Source organism: Phoca vitulina, unplaced genomic scaffold (genome assembly GCF_004348235.1).
Source record: "Phoca vitulina isolate PV1807 unplaced genomic scaffold, GSC_HSeal_1.0 scaffold50, whole genome shotgun sequence".
Classification (NCBI taxonomy): Eukaryota; Metazoa; Chordata; class Mammalia; order Carnivora; family Phocidae; genus Phoca; species Phoca vitulina.
Genome location: NW_022589753.1, coordinates 11,010,878 through 11,033,919, shown reverse-complemented (window position 1 = coordinate 11,033,919; position 23,042 = coordinate 11,010,878). Strand labels below are relative to the sequence as shown.

At 53.0% G+C, this 23,042-nt stretch overlaps 1 protein-coding gene across 2 annotated transcripts in view; it reads left to right on the top strand.

Annotated features, from left to right (window-relative positions):
* The window catches only part of LOC116621635, a 217,564-nt gene extending 194,793 nt beyond the window's left edge, over window positions 1-22,771 (top strand). Inside the window, exons 4-6 of one of the 2 annotated variants that reach the window (XM_032387514.1) lie at window positions 15,679-15,784; window positions 17,314-17,407; window positions 20,924-22,771. In XM_032387514.1, coding sequence (XP_032243405.1) covers window positions 15,679-15,784; window positions 17,314-17,407; window positions 20,924-20,936 — 213 coding nt within the window. In that variant the 3' untranslated portion in view covers window positions 20,937-22,771. The remainder of the gene's footprint in view (window positions 1-15,678; window positions 15,785-17,313; window positions 17,408-20,923) is intronic. The other variant, XR_004297432.1, reaches the window with a different exon arrangement.
* Window positions 22,772-23,042: the final 271 nt, after the last annotated feature.

Genomic DNA, 23,042 nt, shown 5'->3' with positions numbered 1-23,042 from the left:
AAACCAGAAACAGCGTGGTGGGTCCATCAGGCATGCATTCAGCTGCAAGTAAGACAAAACCTGACCATTAGTCGGTCTCCTATACTAGAAACCCAGGGGTAGGCACCCAGGGCTGAGGCGGTGACTCAGTGATACCACGGGAGGCCCAGGTTCTTTCCCACTTTCTGCCCGGCCCTCTTGTCCTCATGGTTGGTCAAGGCTGCAAGATGGCCACTCCACCTCCAGCTGATATCTGCATTACAGGCAGGAAGAAGGGGCAAGAGGCGAGCAGCATGCCCACCATGTTGGTCTCTCTTTTAAAAGCTTTCCCAGGAACCCCTCTTGGCAAATTTGGGTCATACCAGGATCACATGGCCACTCCCAGCTGCGAGGGAGTCTAGAAGAGTGGGTGCGTTCAGCTACCCCTGTCACCCCAAATACAACCAGAGTTCCGTAAACAAAGACACAAGGGAAAGTGGGTATTGAGCAGGCACAAGTCCTGCAAGGCTTGTTAGCTCAAAGATTCAAAGATGTTATCAGGGACGTGTGTTTTTTCTCTTTTTCTACACTACCATCAGCAGTGTGTGGGCTTCTGTCCTGAGACTTGATTTATCTCATCGGGCTGGGGAGGGGGACCTTGAAGATGAATATTCTCCAGGAAGAGAAGGGAGAACAAAGAGAAACCCATTCTTGGCCCGTCCCTGTATCCACGCCTCTTGACAGGAGATCTGTGGCCCCTCCCACAGAGGGGCGGAGCATACCCCCCTTGAGTTCAGCCACGTGACTTGCTTTCGCCAATCCAGTGAGACGAAAGTGACCGTGCATCCGTTGGTGACCAGGCTTTAATAGAACTTGCGTGCTCACACCTGATTCCTGCTCTTCTGCCACCGTCACCTGACACACCCGGGATGGCCCACGGGTCCCAGAAAAAGATGAGAGACGTGAAGCAGAGCAGAGCCACACCAGCCAGGCCAGCCCGGGTCTGCTGACCTCCCGCTGAACAGCGCTCTGTGAACGGGTCCGGCCGAGACGAGCAGAGCCGCCTGGTCAAGCCCACCCCGGGTCGGCTGACCGGAACCCTTTCCATATTCAAGAGAATAAATGGTTCAGAGTGGTTTGTTACGCAGCATGATTGCAGCTGTGGGTGACGGATACTTGTAGTGGGACTGGAGATGAGATCGCCGGGCGTTGAGGAGAGGACGGGACAGAAGAGTTCTGGTTAACAGAGGTGTGGCTGATGTTGCGGAGTCCTCAAGCCCTGTCAGCTCTTCTCCTGGCGGAGAGGACCCTCTTTAATTTGAGGGACCGTCAGCCGGTGTGCTCGAGGAGGGGGCTCCCTCTCCAGCCTGAGGAGATCAGTGCAGTCTCAGGATGGAAGCTCTGAGCAGAGGAGGGACGTTGGGAGTCCCTCAGGATTCCCTCGCTACCTCAGCTCCTTCTCTGCACCCCGTCTCTGACTCAGGGCCATTCTGGAGCCTTCAGTCCCCACCTTGGCACCAAGAATCTCCAAATCGGTACCTCCACACCAGGCCTCTCTGCCGAGTCCCCCTGCCAACTGGACGCCTTCCCTTAGACCCCTCACAGAACCCCAACCCCTTCTCCTGCTCTGACCCTGGTACCCCCAGACTTCCTCCTTTGTTTCCAATCTCATGCATTCTCCTCCTGGCCATTGCTCAGTCCAGGAACCTGGATGTCAGCTAATCCTCTTGTCTCCACGCTCCCCGGCTCGCTACGGCTGGTACTTCTAGTGACCATTTGCTTGTGCTTAACCACATGCCAAGCGTGAGGCTAAGCCTCACACACAAAGCATCTGGTTTAATCCCTGAGACGTCCCCACCAGGGAGGCACAGACATGAAGTCTGTCTTCCACACAATCTCTCTGGTGGCCCACGCACGGGGCACAACTCACACTCAGGGCATGTGGCCTTTCTCAGAAGCTGTAGTGATCGTTCCTACACCAAGTGATCATGTAAGTCCCCGGTTTAAAAGTCCTTTATGATTCTCATTGTCCTGTGATCTGAGCTAACCCCTTTGGTGTGAAGTGGTTGGCCCCAAGATTCTTGCATTTATTCACACAAAAAAAGAAATTATGGAGCTTACTCAATGTGCCAGGCAGGTTCCAGGCACCAGAGAAACACAAAAGTCCTCAGGAACTTAGGTCCCATGATAATAATCAAAAGAATAAATATCTAAGATGTTGGGCAGTAACAAAGAGCTATGAAGAAAAATTAGGTGGGATAAGAAAACAGTTATTTTGAGAAAGACACTTGTGGTGGGGGTTAGGGATGGCCTCCCTGATAAGAGGTACTGCAGTGAAGGAAGCAAGAAGACAGCAAGTGCAAAGGCCCTGAGGCAAAGGGGCTTGGTGGAGGCCAGTGCAATCTGCAGGAGAGATGAAGGAGGAGAAGGCAGAGGAAGGGAGGGAAGACCAGGCAGACAGAGGCCTGGTAGGCCACAGGAAGAACTTGGCTTTGACCCTGAGTGAGAAGGGAACCATGGGAGGGTTTTGAGCCAAGGAGGGACGTGACCTGACTTAGGTTTTCACAGGATCCCTCTGGCTGCGTGTGGATAACAGTCTGCCCGGGGGCCCGGGCAGAAGCAGGAAGCAGGGTTTTGCAGGCCCGGTGACGCTTAGGTCAGAGAGGGGATTCAGGTGTGTGAGTGTGGTTCTCAAAAAGCACAGGAAAAAAAAAAAAGCACAGGAAAACCAAACAGGATTTTCAGGTTAACTCAGAATCTCCCAAAAGATGGACACCAGCAGCATGCCTGAGCCCCAGGTACGCCGGGCCACCAGCCTTTTCTGCAGCATCCTCAGGAGATGCTGATGCTGGGTGTTGGTGCTGCCACTGGGCTTCCCCTGTGCCCACCACCTGGCTGTTCTGGCCAGTGCTGGGCAAGGCATGCATTCTCAGCACACGCAGTGTGGCCCGGGCGACCGGTGACCGAGCTCCCCGCAAAGATGCTGACGACTGAACCAGAGAGCAAACCCCGCCGCTCCCAATTCTGCAGAAACAAACCCTGCGTGGTATCCCCCAGCACCAAGCTCCCTTATCTTGCTGCACAATCCTTCAAAGAATAACACGGCGTATTTGTGTCTGCGGTTTGGGTTCCCAAAACCTGCGACATCAGATAAGTGTGATGCTCATAAAAATGAACAACATCACGGAGAGGAAAAAAAAAAAAAAACACCACCAAAAAGAAGCCCCTGGTTTCAGTCTCGACTTCCTTTCTGGGGAGGAAGGGGCAATGTCTGGTTGAGGTTTTGCTCTGAGGGCTGGGGCGGGGGGGGGCGTGGGGGGGGGCCGGGGAATGACGTGCTGCCCGCTCCTGAGCGGGGTCACATCTCAGCCTTCCACGTTTGGGGCCTCCGAGCCTTAAACTCTCCCCTGCAAAACAGAAGTGATAATCTCTACCTCTCAGAGCTGCCACTGAAAAGTGATTTTTAAAACACCGACAATGGCTAATCTTGGGATCAGTCACGTGCGCTGTAGAGGCCACTTACTCGGGGTGATCTTCACCCTCACGAGGGGTATAGTTAGGAAGATCTTCTCTGGTTTCCAGGCAGGGAAATTGAGGCTCCAAGTGGGAAAAGAAGGTGGTTATAGAACACGATGTGTGGCCACTTTCGTTTTTCTGGAAAATGTAAACACGTAAAATAGAAATTAAGTACGTTTTTATGTACATATTATATAAAAATATAGTTAGGTGAAAAAGTTGGCAGTTACAGACGCCCAAATGTCACAGTGGTTTTCCTGGGTGTCACAGCTGCCTCTTTTCCATCATTCAGGTCTTAGCAGAATGTCACCTCTGCTGAGAGGCATTTGCAAGCCCCTGTCTACAGTGGTCCTCTGGTCTCTCTTGATCCCGTAGACTTTCTTCGTCTCCTCATGCATCAGTCGTCACTGCGATGTGCCTTGGCTTTTCATGGTTCTGGGTTTCTCATCTGTGTTCCCCGCTAGACCGTAAGACCCACAAAGCAGGAGCCGGTCCCATGTGCCCCATCCACAGCTCCTTGGGCCGTGCCTGGCCCCAGTTGGCCTTGAGAGACATTCCCCAATCAATTGACTGTATTTTCTAATATTTTTAAAAATTCGCTTTTTAGGGGCGCCTGGGTGGCTCAGTTGTTTAAGTGTCTGCCTGTGGCTCAGGTCATGATCCCAGAGTCCTGGGATGGGGCCCCACGTAGGGCTCCCTGCTCGGCGGGGTGTCTGCTTCTCCCTCTCCACCCCCCATCCCCCGCTCATGCTCACGCGCGCTCTCTCTCTCTCTCAAATAAAGAAAATCTTTTAAAAAATAAATAAATCTGATTTTTAAAAAGCAAACCATCTGGGTTAGGTTCCATTTATTATTTCAAGTGTTGGTCAAAAATGAGCCGGCGGGAGACTCCGCAGGCTTATCTGGCCATGAGTGAAGGAAGTGGGTGCCCTGCCTTCCCACAGGGTGGGTCAAGCGGCGAACATCCCAGACTTTCTCAGCCCAGACTGCCCAGAGTTGCCTGGCCCTGGAGATCTCTCCGCCTGGGACAGGGTTATCTCTGAATGACAGCATGCTGAGTCTCCGCATGGGGTGAGGCCGCCCTGAATCTCAGGGGGGCAACAGGGAGCCCCCCAGGCCAAACGCAGCCCACAGGAGGCGTTCCTTGGCCCGTGCAGTTCCAACAGCTTGGAATTTTGCCATCATTTGAAAATCAACTTTGGAAGAAAACTAAAGCATCTTCCTAAGGGGCACAAAATAAGATGAGACTAAGTAAGACGGGAAGACTCCACATCCTTAATGACGACAATGTGCCAACACATATAAACTTAATGCAATTTCAAGTAGTGGCCCACGGGGACTTTTCATTGGATAAACTAATGTCGGGGCTTACAAAGAAAAGTATGAAATAGAAGAAGGGTGGGAAGGACTATGGCAAAGGTGGTATTTCAACTCGCTGGGAAAAATAGAATATTTAATCCAGGGTGCCAGCTTAGTACAGTATCAGTTTATTTATTACTAAAATAAAATAGAATCCTGGGGCACCTGGGTGGCTCAGTCGTTAAGTGTCTGCCTTTGGCTCAAGTCATGATCCCAGGATCCTGGGATCGAGCCCCGCATCGGACTCCCTGCTCGGCGGGAAGCCTGCTTCTCCCTCTCCCACTCCCCCTGCTTGTGTTCCCTCTCTCGCTGTGCCTCTCTCTGTCAAATAAATAAAATCTTAAAAAATAAAAAATAAAATAAAATAGAACCCTGTCTTACACCATATTTAAAAAATCCAGAGATTTCACATGAAACCTCTGGAGTTCTGACTTGCCTGAAAACCCTGGCAACAATGGGCCCTCCTTTTCCCAAGACAGCCATGGGCTGGTGCTCAGTCGAAACTCGGGGGCATTCTGATTCACCGGAGTCCCCACCACTCCCTACTGTCTCCCACCTGGTGTCTTGCCCGGGCCCTGAGGTCACTGGAGTTTGTAGCCCCTGAACTCGGGTCTGGGCACAGCAGAGAGGTCCAGGGAACATTCCTGGGAAGCTGGATTTCTGCTGTTAGGTACCTTTGCGCTCACTTTTCGAGGCGGAAATACAAATCTGGAGGAGGAATGTGGCTCGAGGAGCTGTTAAGAGTGTGGAGCTGGGAAAAAAAAAAAAAAGAGTGTGGAGCTGGGAGTCAGAGAGGCTTGAGCCACCTGTGAAGAGTGGCTCCAGGGCCTCTGTTTCGTCCTCTCCCAGTGGGGATAGTAAGAGCTGTCACTCATCGTCTGCAGAACCTGTGCCGTTGTTCCCGTGAAATGCTCGGCCCAGGGCTCAGGGCAAAGCTGCGCTGGGGAAACCTTCTCAGCTTTGGGGTTCTTGGTTCTCAGGCTTGTGAGAGAGAGAAGGAAAAGAGGAGGAAAAAGGAGGGAGGAGGTGGGCAGAGCAGAGGATTTGCTTTGATCTCCTTGTTCCAAAAAGGAGGGGGAAAAAATAAACAGCCCTGGGCTCCTTTGATTCTACCGCCTGCTAGAACTCTGGAGCTGGTAAGAACTGGCCAAATTTGAATTGGGCAACTCCCCACCCACCCCCCTGCCAGCTTTTCCCTGGGCGTTTAGATTCAGGGACCCCAAAACCTGCCCGAGGCGTCCCCATCAATTCTCTTGTCTCCTTCTCCCACAAAGGAGACTCCATGGTGGGGGGGAATGGACAGGATCTCCCCACCACGGAACCCCACATACGAGACGAGAGAAGGGGTTTGGAAAGGGACCCCCTGAACACGTTAGCAACCCAGCCCCCCAGTCCAGGAAGCAGCCCTCAAACAGAGGATTAGTGAAAACTGTAGCTCTCAGGCATTTGCCCTGCCGGTGAAGTGGGTACGAGGAGGGTGAGGTTCTTGGTGAAGAGCGGAAACCTCTCCCCACCCAGTGGCTGGTGGAGCCACATGGCACAAGGGTTCCCAGTGTGGCTTTGAACCTGTCCTACTTATGCTTTGTGGCTTTGGGCAAGTGACTTCATCCCACCCAGCCTCTCAGTTCCCTCAGCCGTCCTAGCCCCCCTGCCCCACAGGATTGTTAAGGGTTAAGTGAGCCCGTGTCTGTCAAGTGCCTGGCGCACAATGGGTCCTGTCCTTGGGCACTATTATTTTAAAACGGTTTAGGGAGGAGCGCCTGGGTGGCTCAGTCGGTTAAGCATCTGCCTTTGGCTCAGGTCATGATCTCCAGGTCCCCAGATCGAGCCCTGCGGAGGGAATCCCTGCTCAGCAGGGAGTCTGCTTCTCCCTCTCCCTCAACCATTCCCTCTGCTTGTCCTCTCTCTCTCTCAAATGAATAAATAAAATCTTTTTTAAAAAAATGGCTTTTATGGAGTCCCAGCCCAGCCTCGGGTGCGGAGGCTGAAAACTGCCCATGTCTCAAGTCCAGAAGGCTGAAAGATGACCAGTTGTTTGAAATCTCTAAAGGCACCAAGGGCCTTTGGTCAACAAGGTCGGGACTTGGCGCCTGTTTGAAGTTGGAAAGAGGCAAATTCAGAACAAAGTTTAGCGGACAGAGGACACTTCCTTCATGTTACCCGCAAGGTTGCCCCGGCCGGTGACCCTAAGAGCTTCCCCAGGACTGATAAATAGCTGAGGCCTAAGGCACAGGGGCCAAGAGAATAGTTTCTGGGGCAGAGGCTCCTTCCCAAGTCTGGCGAATGTGGCCTGCGTGTCCTGGCCACAGCGTCTCCACCTGTGACATGGGGCCAGTAACACCAGCCTCAGAGGTTTTGAGGATAGAATATAGGACATTGAGTTGGTGCTCTATGAATGAGTGAAAGTCTTCCGTTAGCCTCACACTTAGGGTAAGGCAGGGAAAGCAGGGGTCAGTGGAGGAACTGGATGGTTTTCAGTTCCTCCTTAGTAAGCCCCAGCCTCATTCCACATCAGTGGCCCATCCACGGCCACAGGAGGCAGGTGCTTGCTCTGCTTTGTGCGGTGCTGAGTCCCCGGGGCCAGAATGGCACCTGGCATAGGCCAGAATGTGTGAATCTGAGGAGTGCACCGAGAGGCCAGGTAACCTGTCCCAGGCCACACAGCGCACCTGACTGCCTGGAGTCACAGCCAGAAGTGGAGCTCAAGTCCTCTGGCTTCAGTCTGCCCCTGCTCTTTGCTGAAGCCCGCTGTCCCTTTCTTGACTACCCTCTGTCCAGGCTTCCCCCACCTGGCAGAGCTGGCCGGGGAGCTCTGTCTGGCCCCTGCACAGATACCCCAGCCTCTACTCCCCTCAGCGAGGACATGCCTTCCTTCCCCTGGCAGGGCCTGAGGTCAGGAATCCACAGCCTATGGGCCCTGTCTGGCCTCAGATGTGTTCTGTGTGACCTCACGCACAGCGTGTGTATATATACATGTGAGTAGGGGCTTTCCGCCTCATAATTTTATATCATTTGCTGATTCTTAAAAATTGGAGATGTCGCCTAAACCCAGGATTTCCAGATTCTTTTGGAAAGTCAACAGCTCTGGCCACCTGGGCCTACTTCTCCTTCGGCACCGGTTGGCGGGAGTAGTGTTATGGGTCCTCCCCACCCCGGGTCCCCATGTCCAAGGCTGGCCCACTTCATCATCTCTGGGCCTGCCCTCTCTTGCCCAGTAACCTTCCCCCATAAGGGCCCCAGGCTTACTTCAGAGAGACCCAGGCTACCCACTCTTCCGACCACCATGCTACATCTCCTCAGCCCACTCTTGGCCCTGCAGCCTGGAGTGCTCTCAGGCAAAGCCCAAAAGGGTGGGCTCGGGGTTCATGGTAGGTGGAATGAGGGCTCCGCAAAGATGTCCACGTCCTGATCCCCAGGACCTGAGAACATGTGATCTTACACGGCAAAGGGGACTTTGCAGATGGGATAAAGTTAAGGGTCTTAGGATGGGAGATTAACCTGGGTGATCCCGTAGGGCCAACGTCATCACAGGGTCCTTTTAAGAGGGAGGCAGGAAGGTCCCAGTCAGAGAAGTTGATGTGTCAACAGAACAGAGGTCAGAGCCAAGGACTGTGGCCTCTGGAAGCTGGAGAAGGCAAGGAGCAGAGCCTCCAGAAGGAACACAGCCCTGCTGACACCTGGATTTTAGCCATGTGAGACCCATTTGGGACTTCCAACCATTTGTGTTGTTTTGGGCCACTGAGTTTCCCATAGTGTGTTGTAGTTGCAAGGGGACACATAACCGGGTTTAAATCCTGGGGCGGCCGCGTAACTGGCTGTGAGCACCTGGGTGGGTGAGCCAGGGTTTCCCCGTCTGAAAAGGAGGGACATGGGAGCCCCCTCCGGGGCGGGTGTGAGCGCTAAGTCGGTGATGCGGGTGAAGCCCAGAGCGCACCCTGACAGCTCGTGACCGCACTCTGAACATCCCGGGAAGCTGCCTACTAAGAGGAGAGGCCCAGTCCAGCCACCCTCCCCTCAGCCCCCAAAGCCATCTCCCTCACCAGCGGTGCCTTCCGGAAGCCCCGCGGTGCCCAGGTCGGGAGGTTTGGTGCCCAGCTTATTCCCATGAGTCCTCAGGCAGGATGAGCTCTGCCCTCCCTTCCAATAGCCTCCAATGGGGAAGGCCAAGTACACGGTCACTCTCCGGCCAGAGCCAGTGGGAACAGGACGTCCTGGTCCTCTTGTCCTGGCCAGGCCCAGCAAGCTATTTTTGGGCATGTTTATTGATGGGACGCCGGTGCCCGGCTGGACTCCTGATTCAAGAGGAAGGCCTCAGGCTGGCCTAGGGCTCTGCTTCTCCAGGCCCTTCCCTGCCCTGGGGCAGCCATCATTCGTGTCCTGTCTACACCCTAGGACATGTGTGTGGTCTGAGCTGGCTGGCTCTGGGAAAGGCAGGGGGGCCCACTGGTGTGGATGGATGCCGAGGGTCACACGGACTACTCTTTCCCCAAATTCTGGAGCCTGGTTTGATTCACAGGAGACAGAACCCAGAATGAACACATGAACACATTTTGAGGGCAGATGTAAGTTCAAATCCCAGCTGTGTCCCCCACTAGCAGTTTTAACTTGGGCAAGCCTGGTCCACTCTCCGAGGCTCTGTTTCCCTGTGTGTAAAATGCAATTGATAATAATCCTCACTCCCAGGGAGGGAATGAGGCTTAAATGAGGTAGTGTGTGCAGCTCAAAGCCTGGCATAAGTAAGCGCTCGTAATTAATAATAGCATTACTAATAATGATTGACAGCTGACATTTATTGGGAGAGTATCATGAGCTAGGCCCTGGGCTCAATTATTGACCTATGTTATCTCAGCTTCATCCCTAGTAATTGCTGGGCGCAGGTGAGTGACATGGTTATAGATGCCATTATTAGCCCTTTGTATGGATAAGAAAATTGAGGCTCAGAAAGACCAATGACTTGCCCAAGATCACACAGCAAGTACGTGGCAGAAAAGCCTGCCTTGAACTCAGACCCGAACTGGGGACAGGGTGGGCCCCAAGTCCCAGGGACAGACCCCTTGTCCCCCGTGCCTCTTCCCAGAGGATGGTCACAAAGGTCCTGTAAACACCCGAGCTCCCTGCCATGCCTTGGTCACCTCGGTCATCCCTCAGTCCCGGGAAGTGAACGTCTGGTCCTTCTGCATGATGGGAATCCAGAAACCAAAGGTTCCAGAATATTTTTTTAACCCTCCTCCCTCCCCTCAGGGTTGTTTTGTTTTCCTGGCTCATTGGCATAAATTCTCCAAGACACTGGCTGGGTTGGCCAAGGCTCGGGCTGACTTGGAGGGGGTTTTGCTGTGTATGCTGGGAGCGGGGTGCACGAGGCTCTGAACCCCATGCAACATACGTAAGGGCAGAAGGGGATGAAGCGTTTCCTTCCTAAGGTGTTCTCTGTGGCCTACACCTGCTCACAATTCACCCCAGCACCCTCAGGGCACCCTCCAGCCTCCTTTGGTAAAACAAACAGCCCTTTCCCAGATCTGCTCTTCTGCCTCTCTAGCCTCTCCCACCCTGGCCTTCCCTCCCACACCATTCTACAAAAAGGTTATACTTGGCCTTTGCCCTTGCTGTTCCCTCCTGCAGAATGCTGTTCCTCCATTCTCCACCTGCCAGATGCCTCTCCTTAAACTTTACAACTTCTTCAGTGTAAGGCCTTCCCAGAACCCTCCTCAACCCACAGCAGCACTTCCCCTGGCTTGGGGGTGCTGTAGCAAAAGAAAGACACTGCTTCTAGAACTACCTTGTGCTCCGGACTCCAGTGCCCAACTGGCCGGTTGACACCTCCACCTGGGTACCACCCCCTCCAAACATCACAAAACAGAGCCCTCCGATCCCCCTCCTAGGTCCTGGTCCCGCCTTCTAGTCTCATCTCAGGAGATGGTGCCCCCCCACCCCCCACAGGCGCTCAGGCCAAAACCTGGGGAGCATATTTGACTCCCTGTTCCCTCACCCCACACATCCCATTCATCAGAAGTCCTCTTGACTTGACTGCCAAACACATTCTGAATCCGTATTCTTGTCACCTTTATAACCACCATCCTCACCTGCCTGGAATGTGATCCTGGCCTCCTCCCTACTCTCCCAGCTTCCAGCTTTATTCCACTCCACCCACCACAGTCAGAGGAAACTGTTTAAAAGATAAATTAAGTCTGCCATTCCCCTGCTCAAAACCCTCTAGGACTCCTATCTCCCTTAAAGTAAAAATCCTCCTCCTCACCGTGGCCTATAAGACCTTGTATGATCTGACCTTTGCCTTCCTCCCCAGCTTCATCCCTACCCTCCCTCCCTCACTCTGTTCCTGCCACACTTGCCTCCTCCCTGTCCCAAACTAGCAAGCTTGTACCTGCCCCCAGGCAGAAACTTGCTGTTCTTTTTGCCTGAACCTCCTTCTGCCAGATATCTGTCTGACTCATTCTCTCACTTTATTCAGGTCTCTGCTCGAGTATCATCTCCTCCTGGCCTGCCCATCTAAAATACTCCCATCCATCACCACCAAACCCTCTACCTACTTTATTTTTCTTCATTGTAGGCATTATTATCTGACATATTACATATTATCAGTATATTTGTCTTAATCTGGTCTGCGGCTAAATGTGTAACAACTGGCTCTCAGCAAGGGGGAGCTCTGATTTTACCTTTGCCAATTTTTGTGGTGTAAATACTCCCACCATGACCAATTTCAACATGAATTCATTGAACTTGGAGTTGAGGAGAGATGTGTAGCGCCCTGCCATTATATACTATTTCCATCATATTAACAGCGTGATATTGTATGATATAATAGATGCAATAGATGTGAATAAGCTTGAGAATATAGACAATAATGAAACAATTAGAGAGTGGTAAGTTTGAGTCGTTGTTACCTCTGTTTTTGATGATAATTTATTTAATTGTAAGTTCATATAATTTAATTCCTAATGACGTCTGGGTCTAACAAGCAGCTGGCAGGAGTCACAAGTCAGGACAAGCCGGCCCGGGCACAGCCCTGGAAATACAGCAGCGAGGACAGGGATGTTGTCCATCCTGTTCCCCGCTGTTTCCCTGGGGCCTGGAATAGTAGAAGGAGCTCAGAGCAGGTGCTCAGCCTGAGTTTGTTGAGCTTTTACTAATGCATCTGTTTGTATCAGAAAGCACACACTGTTTGCTTCTATCTACTTGACTCTGTAGGCTGAGTCCAGCCCACAAACGGGTTTCATTTGGCTCTCAGAATGTTTTTAACATTAAAAAAAAATTTGTTGCCAACATTTAAAAGTCAAGAAATGTTTGCAGGAAATTCCACATAAACCTAGGTTTGCAGCTTCTTTGGGAAAGTCAGAGGTCTGGGCATACTGGTGTTGATGCTCTGGTGCTGACAGAGGCCGGAACTGAGGGGGAGCCTCCCCCTTCCGATGGGTCCACGGCAGCTCCCACCCCTCCCTGTCACCTCCCGCAGGGCCCCCTTCACTCATTTTCGTAACCTGCTGGGCCCTGTAGACATCTGACTTGTCATTGCGGTCTTAGCCTCCACTTAGCCTCAGTCACAGTGTCCTCGACAGACTAGGACCACCTTGAGAAGGGGCTCTGTGAGTGAGGTCACCTGGGGCCTCTCCATTCCTGCTACACAGTAGGACTACAGGTCCTGGAATTTTGTTAAATGTTTGTTGTCAACGAGTCCTGCCCCCCCACCACCACCCCCGGACTACCCTAAACTGGGACATGCACTAAATCCAAGCCCCGACTGGAATGTGACAAAGAGGTTGGCCGAGGCCAACGTTTAAAAATACCCCAGGGCTGGTCAGCTGCAAAATGCTCAGAGGTGTTGAAACAAGTAGGCAAAGTCTGGCCAGAGGCCAGCCGCCCCAAGTTTGCTCTGTGAATGAGGGCTGATGGGAGGGGCCCCCAGCAGCTCGGGCTGGGGGTGAGGGGCGGGGAGACTGGGCTGCAGCCCCCTCCCCCAGTCCCCTGCTTGGGAAAGGTCAGTGCTGTTTATAAACAGCACCGGGTGACGTGACATAATTCCGTATAAAGGGTTACCAAAGCCTGGACCCAGGGTGGCCTCCCCTGATGTTTCCACGCCACGGCCTCCTGGCATCGAGGGAGCTGGGATGTTGCTCACCCTGTGGTCTTCCCGCGGCCTTCAGGGCCACTGCCCAGCTTGCTGGAGCCACAGTTAAAAATAATGCTTACAGCACAGTCCCCTGGGGGGCAGCCGGCCTGGGGGCTGGACAGGGGACAAATGAGCTCTGGTCAAGCGCCCACCGGGTGCCAGGCGCTTCAGAGGCATTAGATCACTGGGTCTCACCAGAGCCTTGGGAGGAGGGATTGTCATCCCATTGACAGATGGGAAAAGCGAGGCCGGGGACAGATGGCACGCGCTGGTTCAAGGCTTCCTGGTGAGTCTGTGGCGGCTCGGGCATTCAAGTTCTTGAGAAAGTGCCAAGCAGTCGGGGGCTCGGTGTCTCACTCTGCTGGCTCCCGAGCCCCGGGGACAGTGGCCAGGCCTCAGCAAAGCCCTGAGAGCCAGCTCTCAGCTGATATGTCCCCGATCAAAACCTGTCCGTCCCCCGGCTCCCCCTCCCACTCAGTGGCAGCTCCATCCTTCCAGACCCTCAGGCCAGGTAGCAGGGCTCCGTCCTCCTCCCCACGCTCGTCCCCATCCCCTCATCTCTGCTCCATCTGGGAGGGACCATTCCTCCTCCCCCCCCAACCCCTGGTGGGCCCCCAGCCTCTCCAGCCCAGCCGGCTGCCAGAGCCTGTTGTGGTCCCGGCCTCTCCTGGCCTCTGGCTGTCATTCTCCAGCAGTGGCGAAGGTGACACATTCACCCCTGTTTATTGGTTGCCTGTGTGTGTTGACACGCGACAATGAACAAGGCACGGAGACCAGCCCCTGTCCTTGTGGAGCTGATATTTGGGAGGTGGAGAGCAGGATCCACGTTAATGGGTAATGCGGGATGGAGCAGGGGGGCTATCTGGGGGAAGAGCGTCCCCTGCAGAGGAAGGAGCAGGTGCAAAGGCCCTGAGATTGTGCCTGGCTTGTGTGAGGATGAGGAGAGGGCCAGTGTGGCTGGGGCGGCCCGAGTGAGGGGTTTCGTGGGAAGCAGTGAAGGCAGAGGGTCGAGGGGCCGAGGCTTGCACGTCACTGGAGGGCCTCGGGCTTTTCTCTAGGGCAGATGGGAATTGTGCAGGGTCCTGTGCAGAGGAGAGCGTGGCCTAGGTTCTAGCTTCTGAAAGACCCGCCCTGGCTGCGTGTGGAGCATTGGACTGCAGGGGCGAGGAGGGAAGGGCTACAGTCACGGAGGAGGTATCTGCGACGGTCCAGGCCGTAGGAGATAATGACCGGGCCCAGGGTGTGGCCGTGGCCGTGGCCGTGGCTGTGGGGAGAGGACAAGTCCAGAGCCTCACGTTCTGGATTTGTTCAGAAAGTAGAGCTGACAGGCCACGCTGCTCCACCAGATGTGACAGAAATCTAGAAATCGGGGTTGAGTTCAGGGTTCCAGGCTGAGCAACTAGAAGGATGATCCTTCCACCTTATGGAGAAGGCCAAACGCTGCGCTGGGCTCCCACGGAAGCACGGATGTGGGGCAGCCCTTCCCTGGGGCCCCGAGGGACCTGCACAGAGCCCTTTGCCAATATGATGGATCTTGCTTTGCAGAATCCCTCCTGGGTCAGATGGCATTCTTCCCCTGGCCCCCCCACTCCTTCCCCGGCCCTGAGGCCTTTGTAAATTGTGTGGAAGACCAGGTCCCTTCTGCCTTCGGGGTCTGAAGAGCAGCAAACTCTTCCCTAGCTCTCACTGTGTGCCTGGCAGGATCCCAGCCTTTACATCTGTGAACCCGTTTGATCGTCACAACAACTCAGAGAGACGGGGACTGTTATTTCATCTCTTCAGGAATGGGGAAACTAAGGCCCATAGAAGTTAAGTCACTTAGCAGGGGTCACACAGCTCTCAGGTGGCAGAGGCAGGATTTGACTCCAGGCAGTCAAGACCGGGGCTCGTGCTCTTACCCACTCTGCTTCCTCACGAGGAGCTCACCACTGACCATAAGAAGCCAAACTGGGCTTGAGGGATTGGGGTTGGGGGAGAGGCTTTCAGCCACCCCTCCCACATAGTAAGGACAATTGTCATTTTCTGAGCACCTGCCCCCTGCCCGTGCTTTCTCTATTCGGCACATCAACTGAAAGGGGTGGAGATTATGATGATTGTGCCCATTCTACAGACAAGGAAAGTGAGGCTCAGAGAGAGGAAGTGCCATGGCCAGAGTCACACAGCCAGGCATGAGAACCTGGGACTCTGGGGTTCCAGACCCCAAGACCCCATTCTGTCCCTTCCTGCACCTGGCACCTGCTTCACCTGGTAGTGAGGGCGGTGCTCTGGGGCTTCATGGCCCTCTTGTTTTCCTCCAGCTGGCTGGCATAGGATAAGGAAGCAGGCCAGGGATGGGAGGGTTAATTCAGGAACAGCATAGCCCTTTGGGCTTGCAGATTCTGTCTGGTACAACAACATTTCTGAGGCCCACTCTGGGCCATCCGGGGATGCCGAGGCAGGAGGACAAAGCCGAGAGTATGAGAGAGGTAGAGGTCCCAGCTGCCTCTGAGGACAGAGGAAGTGGTGGGTGGGGTTGTCACAGAAGTTCAGGTCAAGAGCAGCTCCGAGGAGCCGGTGCTCACGAACCTTTCGCCTTGGCGGCCTACTTACCTCTCCAGACCTCAGTTTCCACCTCTGTGAAATGGGTTGATAATGCCTGCACGGGAAGGCTGTTGTCAGGTCTCATTTGGGCCCCCAGGGGGCTCGCTCCCTCTCCAGCTGCCCGCTGCTGTCTTCCCAAACAGGAAGAGTCGAGGACCCAGTACATCGTGGGTGCTCTGAGGCCCCGGAGCCTGCTGGACATATGGAGGAAAAGAATGAACTTCTTCGAGACTAATCTTCACCTGGAAAGTAAGTGCTTTCTATCTACTTGACACACACATAGAACCTCTCAACCACCACTGAGGCGAGGCCTACAACCATCCTCACTTACCAGGTAAGAAGAGAGACAGCCAGAGAGGTTATGAGCCCTAACCAAGGTCACAGAGCTAGGAAGCGGTGGAGCAGGGATTTGAACGTGACTCCCTCTGCCTCCTTAGCATTAGCTCTTCAATCACAAGGCTGACATAAAAATACTTGAATTTTGTTGAGCACTTACTTTGTTCCATGTATTAGCTAATATTAAACTTGACCTCCCATGTATGAGACAGGTGCTATTTTCTTTCCCGTTTCACACGTGAAGAAAGAGGCTCAGGACCTTATGCCGGGTCACAGAACTAGGATTTGCAAAACCAGCATTCAGACTCAGGTGGTCTGGCTCCAGAGTCCATGGTCTCAAACCCAAATGCTCTGCTTGGGAGGGTTAGCGAGGACGTGGTGTCTGGCGCGCACGTAAGGACTTCCGAAGTTGTTAAACCTTTGAAAAGCATGTAGAGACAAGCAGGCCACGCCGAGGTCTCACCGGGGCATTCGCTCTTCCCTTATTTCCATCCCTTCCTGTTGGTCCCACTTGCAGAGGAAAAGCTGCCCGTGGGCCATTTTCCCCCTTCGTCCCCTCCCTCTGGGAAAATTCTGTGCAGCATCCACAGGTCACGGGCTGCTGGCCAGAGGGCTGGCTGGAGCAGGGTTAGGCCAGGTTATCGGATTTCCACCTTCGCCCCCGACCAGAGCTGTCTTTCCAAAACAGAACATTCAGTCACCGCCTGTCCCTGTGCTCAGCTGTCCTTGTGCCCCTGACCTCGCTTCCTGCCCACCCGCCCGGGGTTTTTCCCAGTGTCCTTGTCTCTTACTGACATCTCACGAAGATGACCAGAGTGTGGAAAAAAAGAGAAAGAGAAACAGGGGCCAAGAGACACCGAGAGGATCCGAGGACCTGTTAGCATCTGACAGTGAAAGCCAGAGACGGAGATAATGAGAGAAACAGAGGAGACAGAGATGGAGAGACAGAGGGCGCCCCAGAGATACGCTCTGCCTCCCTGGGTCCACAGCCTTGGCCCTCGTTCCACAGAATCTTGACCTTCCCCCAAAGCTATGGCATCTTCTCCCGCCTCCCCCTGCCCCCGGAGTCCAGTGGGTCACAGGAGGGACACCCCACCTGCCCCTCCCTCACCTCCATACACAGTCCCTCACCTCGCTAACTCCTGTTCATCCCCCTTCCTCTAGGAAGCCCTCCCTGCTTCCACAGCCCCTCTCCAGGACCCCAACTGCATTTACCTCACTGTGCTGTTGTTTGTTTTGGGGTGTGTCTCCCCCACTAGAACATCATCTCCTGAGGGCAGGGACTAGGTCTGCCTTGCTCGCCTGCGTCCCTGCCTTGCTCACCCAGCACAATGCCTGACACATTGGCTGAATGATTAAACCAGCTGCTTATGTGTCCCCTGGGAGAAGCCTTCCCTGACAGCACTTGTCATTGTATTTCACTGTGTGATTATTTGATTTAGGGTCTGTGTCCCCCGCTGGTGCCAAGAACGCAAGGTCTGTGGCTGTTACGTTCACCCTTGATTCCCCAGTGCCGGGACCAGTGCTTGGAACCGAGTAGGTACTCAAATATTGGTTGAATGAATGAATGAGCAGACGAACTAATCACGAGCCATCTGGAGGTTTTGAATTTTATGTTTAACCCAGGGGAGTCCAGCTCAAATCCTCTCCATTACCATTCACAGCAAACCCTGAGCCCTTCCTAAGGCCTGTGAGGCCCTGCGTGACCTGGCCCCTGTCGCCACCTGCAGCCTGACCTCTGCCCCTCGCCTCTCCGTGGCACCAATGGCTCTGCTCCCCAGGGCGCCCTGCATGGTAGACACTCTCGGCCGCCCCCTTCACAACCCACCAGAAGTCATGTTAGCAGAGTTGGGTTTTTTTTCTGTAAACAAGACTGCGTAGGAAAATGGAGCATATTTGCACAAACAATCTCAATGTCACTGATGGACCTTGGTCACTGTGGGACAGTCTCCAAGTTTTGGCCAGCTAGCTCTCCAGGGCCTTGCCCTGAGACAGGGTTTGAGTCCTAGCCTCAAAAGAGCTGCTTGAGTGGGAAGGAGGGGGTGTCCGGGGGCCCCTGAGTCTGACCTTCACCTTCTGCAGAAGGGAGGAAAGAAGGCTGCGGGGAGCCCAGGGAGCGGGGCTAACCAGCAGAACCCAGCGGGTCCTTGAGGCTCAGACCAGGCCTGACCTCCCCCAGGAAGCTCCCCAGACCGCCTTCCCTGCTTCGGAGCACCCCTGCTCACACCCTGATGGCAGCTTATACCACATTCTGCGCAAACTCTCTGCTGGACTGTGCTCCTAGTGGATAAGAGTGAATCTTTCATATCTTGGTGTCCCCAGAGCCCAGGTCCGGCATGGGGGGCGGGCATCAACAAACATGTGCGGATGAACAAAATTATTATTGAACACGCACTTCCTGCCTGGGTTCATATTTACTGTCGCTTTCACTAGGATGGGAGCCCAAGGACCTTGTCTCCTTTATCTTTGTTCCCCAGAGTCTAACACTGCTTGACCCACGGGAGGCAGCATGGAACATAGGGAGAAGAAATGAATGAATCAGCCCTTCCTACCATCTCCCACTGTACTGGGAGCTCTGTGAGGTCGAGGACCAAATCTTATTTGTTTCTAGGGCCTCTGAGTCCAGCATAGGGCTTGGTGCAAAGGAGATGCTTGGTAGGTGTTTGTGGATGGAGGGAGGGAGAGATGGATGGATAGATGGGGGATGAAAGGATGGATGGATGGATGGATGGATGGATGGATGGATGGATGGATTGGTGGATGGATTGGTGGATGAAGGGATGGACAGATAGATGATGATTGAATTTATCAATCAATGGAAGAATGAATGGAAGGTTCCAGAGAGTGAGTGAATAGAATGGGTGCTTGGAAGTGTGTAGGTAGATTGATGGCAAGTAGATAAATGGAGAAATAGAAGGCTGGGTAGATACATATTATAGTCCGGGCTGAGAATGTGGGAAATATTGCTTTTTACACCCTGCCCCCCCCAACACACACACACACAAGGCCACCATTTTAGAAGAACTAAAATGAATCCAAAGAATGACTCAGAGAGTTTTCAAGTGAAAGATATTTAGGAGACAAAAATGTAAGAAGGAAGAGCTTCTGAGCTTCTAAAATTTTTCAAGCAAAACCTGTAAATTGGTCATGCTTTCTTTCAGTGTTTATGTTTTTATTGCGGGTCTAGCATATGGAGTGCCCCGGGTTTGGTCTGGAAATGGAAAAAAGTTTCAGATGTGGACCCTGACCCCAGATTGCTCAGGGTGTGCTCAGAGAGTCGGATATATGCCCACACATCTTCAGTTGGTCTTCTTTTTTTTTTTTTTTTTTAAGGATTTTATTTATTTATTTGACAGAGAGACAGCGAGAGAGGGAACACAAGCAGGGGGAGTGGGAGAGGGAGAAGCAGGCCTCCCGACGAGCGGGGAGCCCGATGCGGGGCTCGATCCCAGGACCCTGGGACCATGACCTGAGCCGAAGGCAGACGCTTAACGACGGAGCCACCCAGGCGCCCCTTCAGTTGGTCTTCTTGTTGGAGGTGGGGTATACTGACTCCTTTTCTATGTGACTTCAAGCAATTTGCTTGACTTTTCTGAATCCTGATTTGCCCATCCTGTCTTGTAGGGTTGTGGTGAGCCTATGCTTATGAAGGGCAGAGCCACGTCTGGATTACAGCAGGTGGCTGGTAAACGCTAAGCTGGGCCTCAGGGTGTGACGCCGGCTGACCTTCTCAACTTTTCCTTCTCTTCCTGTCAACTCGTGGCAACTGCCCACAGTGAGGGCCGTGAACCGGTGAGGGGCTCAAACTGAGAGATCCAGTACACCTGGGCTCAAAGCCGGCCTCCTCCCCTCCCCAGCTACCTGGTTTCATAGGAACCCCTTGCCCTGTCGGAACCTCAGTTCCCATGTCTACCTCTCGGGCTCCTTGCTGTTTCTCCAAAACAGCTGTCATGGCTGTACCCAGGCTGCAAGAGAGGCTGAGAAAGTGAGTTTTCTGGCATCTACCTTGGGGAGGCATGGGGTCCTAAGGTTGGTGCTATCTACCCAGATTTGCTCTGAGACACAGAGTGGGGTGAAGGGGGCTCTGGAAGGGCAAACAGAGGATATCTGCTTCTCACCCCATCTGGAAGAGAAGCTCATCCCATGCTATTCCACTATCCTACCTGTTTATGTGTCCAGCAGTTTATACCACATGACTTTACTAACTTATTTATTCACTTATTTTCTGGTCTATTCTCCCAACACTGATATTGTCAACATCATGAGGGGCGGGCCTTTATCTTGATCACTTTATGTCATCAGGGCCTAAAGCCCAGCCAGGCACATAGTTTGTGTTAAATAAATGGCTGAATAAATAAATGGAGAGATGATTGGATGGATGGATGGATGGATAGATGGATGGATAGATGGGTGGATGATGAATGGATGGATAGATGATGGGATGGATGGATGGTGGATGGATAGGTGGATGATTCAGTGCATGGATGGGTGGATGGGTGGATGATGGATGGATGGATAGATGGATGATTCAGTGGATGGATGGATGATGGATGGATGGATGGATGATGGATGGATGAGTGGATGGATGGGTGGATGGGTGGTTGATGGATGGTTGGATGGATGGATAGATAACTAGTTGGGCACATCAGAATCAATTAAAGAGCTTAGATAGCACACACACACACACACACACACACAGGGGCCCAAGCCCTGCTCCAAAAATAAAAATAAAAGCTAACACTTAATGAGTACTTACTGTATAACAGGCCCCATGTGCAGCCTATGAGGTAGGGCATTTCACTGAATCTCACAGCTACCCTCTGAGCTAGTAACTAATACTAATCTTTTTTTTTAAAGATTTTATTTATTTATTTGAGAGAGAGAGAGAGAGCACGAGCAGGGGCCGGGGTTGGAGAGCGGCAGAGAGAGAGGGAGAAACAGACTCCCCACTGAGCAGGGAGTCCCTGGACCCCGAGATCATGACCTGAGCTGAAGGCAGACGCTTACCTGACTGAGCCACCCAGGTGCCCACTAATCTTTTTTTTTTTTTAGAGGACAAACCTGAGGCTCAGAGAGCTAGTCACCGACCCCACGTCACACAGCTCCAGGAGGTGGAGGAGCCAAGATTCAAGTCAAGATCTGTTTGATTCCAGAACCAAGCTTGGCCTCACTGGGCGGGCGGGGATGCCCGGGAGTCTGGGGTCCTCAGCGCCCCACAGGTGATTCTGATATGCAGCCAGGTGGGGAACCCTTGAGCAGGACAGTGAGTTCTGGGAAGAGTGCTGGCTCTGGGGCCGGCTGACTCCTGTGCCGTACTGCAGGCTGCCTCCTCTTCTCTGACACGGAGTGGGGTTTCTGGAGGCCGGAAGGAGCGGAGCAGCGTGCCCGCTGGATGGTAAGCACGGGGGACGCGCCCTGCAGGTCCTCTTGGTGAGGCAGCGGCCGCATTGTTAGTCCCTGGACTGGGGGCCACTGGCCCCCCTGCTCCTTCTCCCGGCTCCCCGGTACACATTCCCAGCTTCCCGGTGGGGAGCTTGAGACACGCGGCAGAAGACCCCACGGGGGCACTCAGGAGGCTTCAGCATGTGCGTGCAGAGCAGGGATGCTGTCGAGACTCCTGCCCAGAAACACATCCCGCACCGATCCTCCCACACGCAGGTGTGCGACCCAGCCGGCCACTACCGTGTGTGCAGGTCTGACAGCAAAAGCCAGGAAACTGGCCTGACAGTGGTCGCAGCTGATGTGTGTGTGCAGGGCAGGCTTTCTCCACTCAGGATCATGGACATTTGGGGCTGGATCAGTCTTTGTAGTGGGAGTCTGACCTGTGCCGCGTAGAATGTTAGCAGCGTCCCTGGTATCAGTAGCATTCCCTCCATCCCGGTTGTGACAACCAGGAATGTCTTCAGACATGGCCAATGTCTCCTGGCAGAGAACCCGTGGTCTAGAGCTTGCTCCGTGCAGCGCACAGGTGCGCGCACTCTGCAGAAGTCACCTCCTCCTCGAGCCCCTTACACCTGGAGACGGATGCTTTTCGTCCTTCTACTGTACAGAGGCAGAGACGGCCAGGTTAGTGGTTTGCCCAAGGTCACGGAGCTGACATTTCAGCAATGCTGTGATTTGAACCTGTGTTAAGTCCCAGGTCCCTCTTTTTCAAGTCGATTTTTGTGGGTCCCTTGGACTTCTCCCCACTCACAACCATGTTGTCCGTGACTAGATGTAATCTCATTTCTGCTTTTCCCATGTGGCTACCTTGGCGCGTTCCAGAACAGACTTGCAGGGCATGAATTATAGCCCAAGCAGATTCTGTAATCTGCACAGGATTCTTTCTTTCCGGAAGTTAAATTTGCTCAATTATCGACAATTTGGAAAATACAGAATAAAAAGAAAAAATAAAATTTCGTATTGGACTTCCCACAAAAGGCTCACTTTGTAGCAGCCTTGTCCTCTGAGAAGCTCTCTCTGCTTTGAAATTTTATCATCCAGTTGCAATCACACTATATAATACAAATTCCCCAAACTACAAAACCAGGTTTTTTTTTCATGTTATTACAAAATCCTCTTGGACACTATTTGTAATTGTTGCCTGTTGTGGCCGAGACCCCAGTTTCTCCTCCATTCTCTGACCTCTCCCTCTTCTTTCATAATAGAAATCTCAAGTTTTAGCTGGGCATGTGGCCACCCAGAAAAAAACTACATTTCCCAGATGTGTCCATGTGACTAAATTCTGGCCAATGATACATAAGTAACTTCCAAGTAGTGTCCTCAGAGAGAGGGTGCCTGCTCTTCTTCGTATCCTCCTTGCTGGCTGGAATGCAGGTGTGATGGCCAGAATCAGAGTGGCAATTTTGGGCCATGGTGGAGCAATAAGAGAAAAGGTACCTGAGTCCTGGATGAATTTATAAAAACACCCTACCAGCCCTGGATAGCCACCTCCACACTTCTTTTCGATAAGAGAGAAACAAACTTCTGTTTCATTTATGCCCCTGGCATTTGGGGTTTTTAGCCACTCAAAGATGAACCTAATCCTGAGTATTGCACTAACATTGTGCTGGAGGAATTGTCTCTAACATTCTTTTAGGAATTACCACCTAAGTAGCTCAACTGTTCCCTGGCGATCGGGCAATTAGGTAGTTTCGGACTCCCCGCTACTCTAAAATAATGCTGTGGTGAA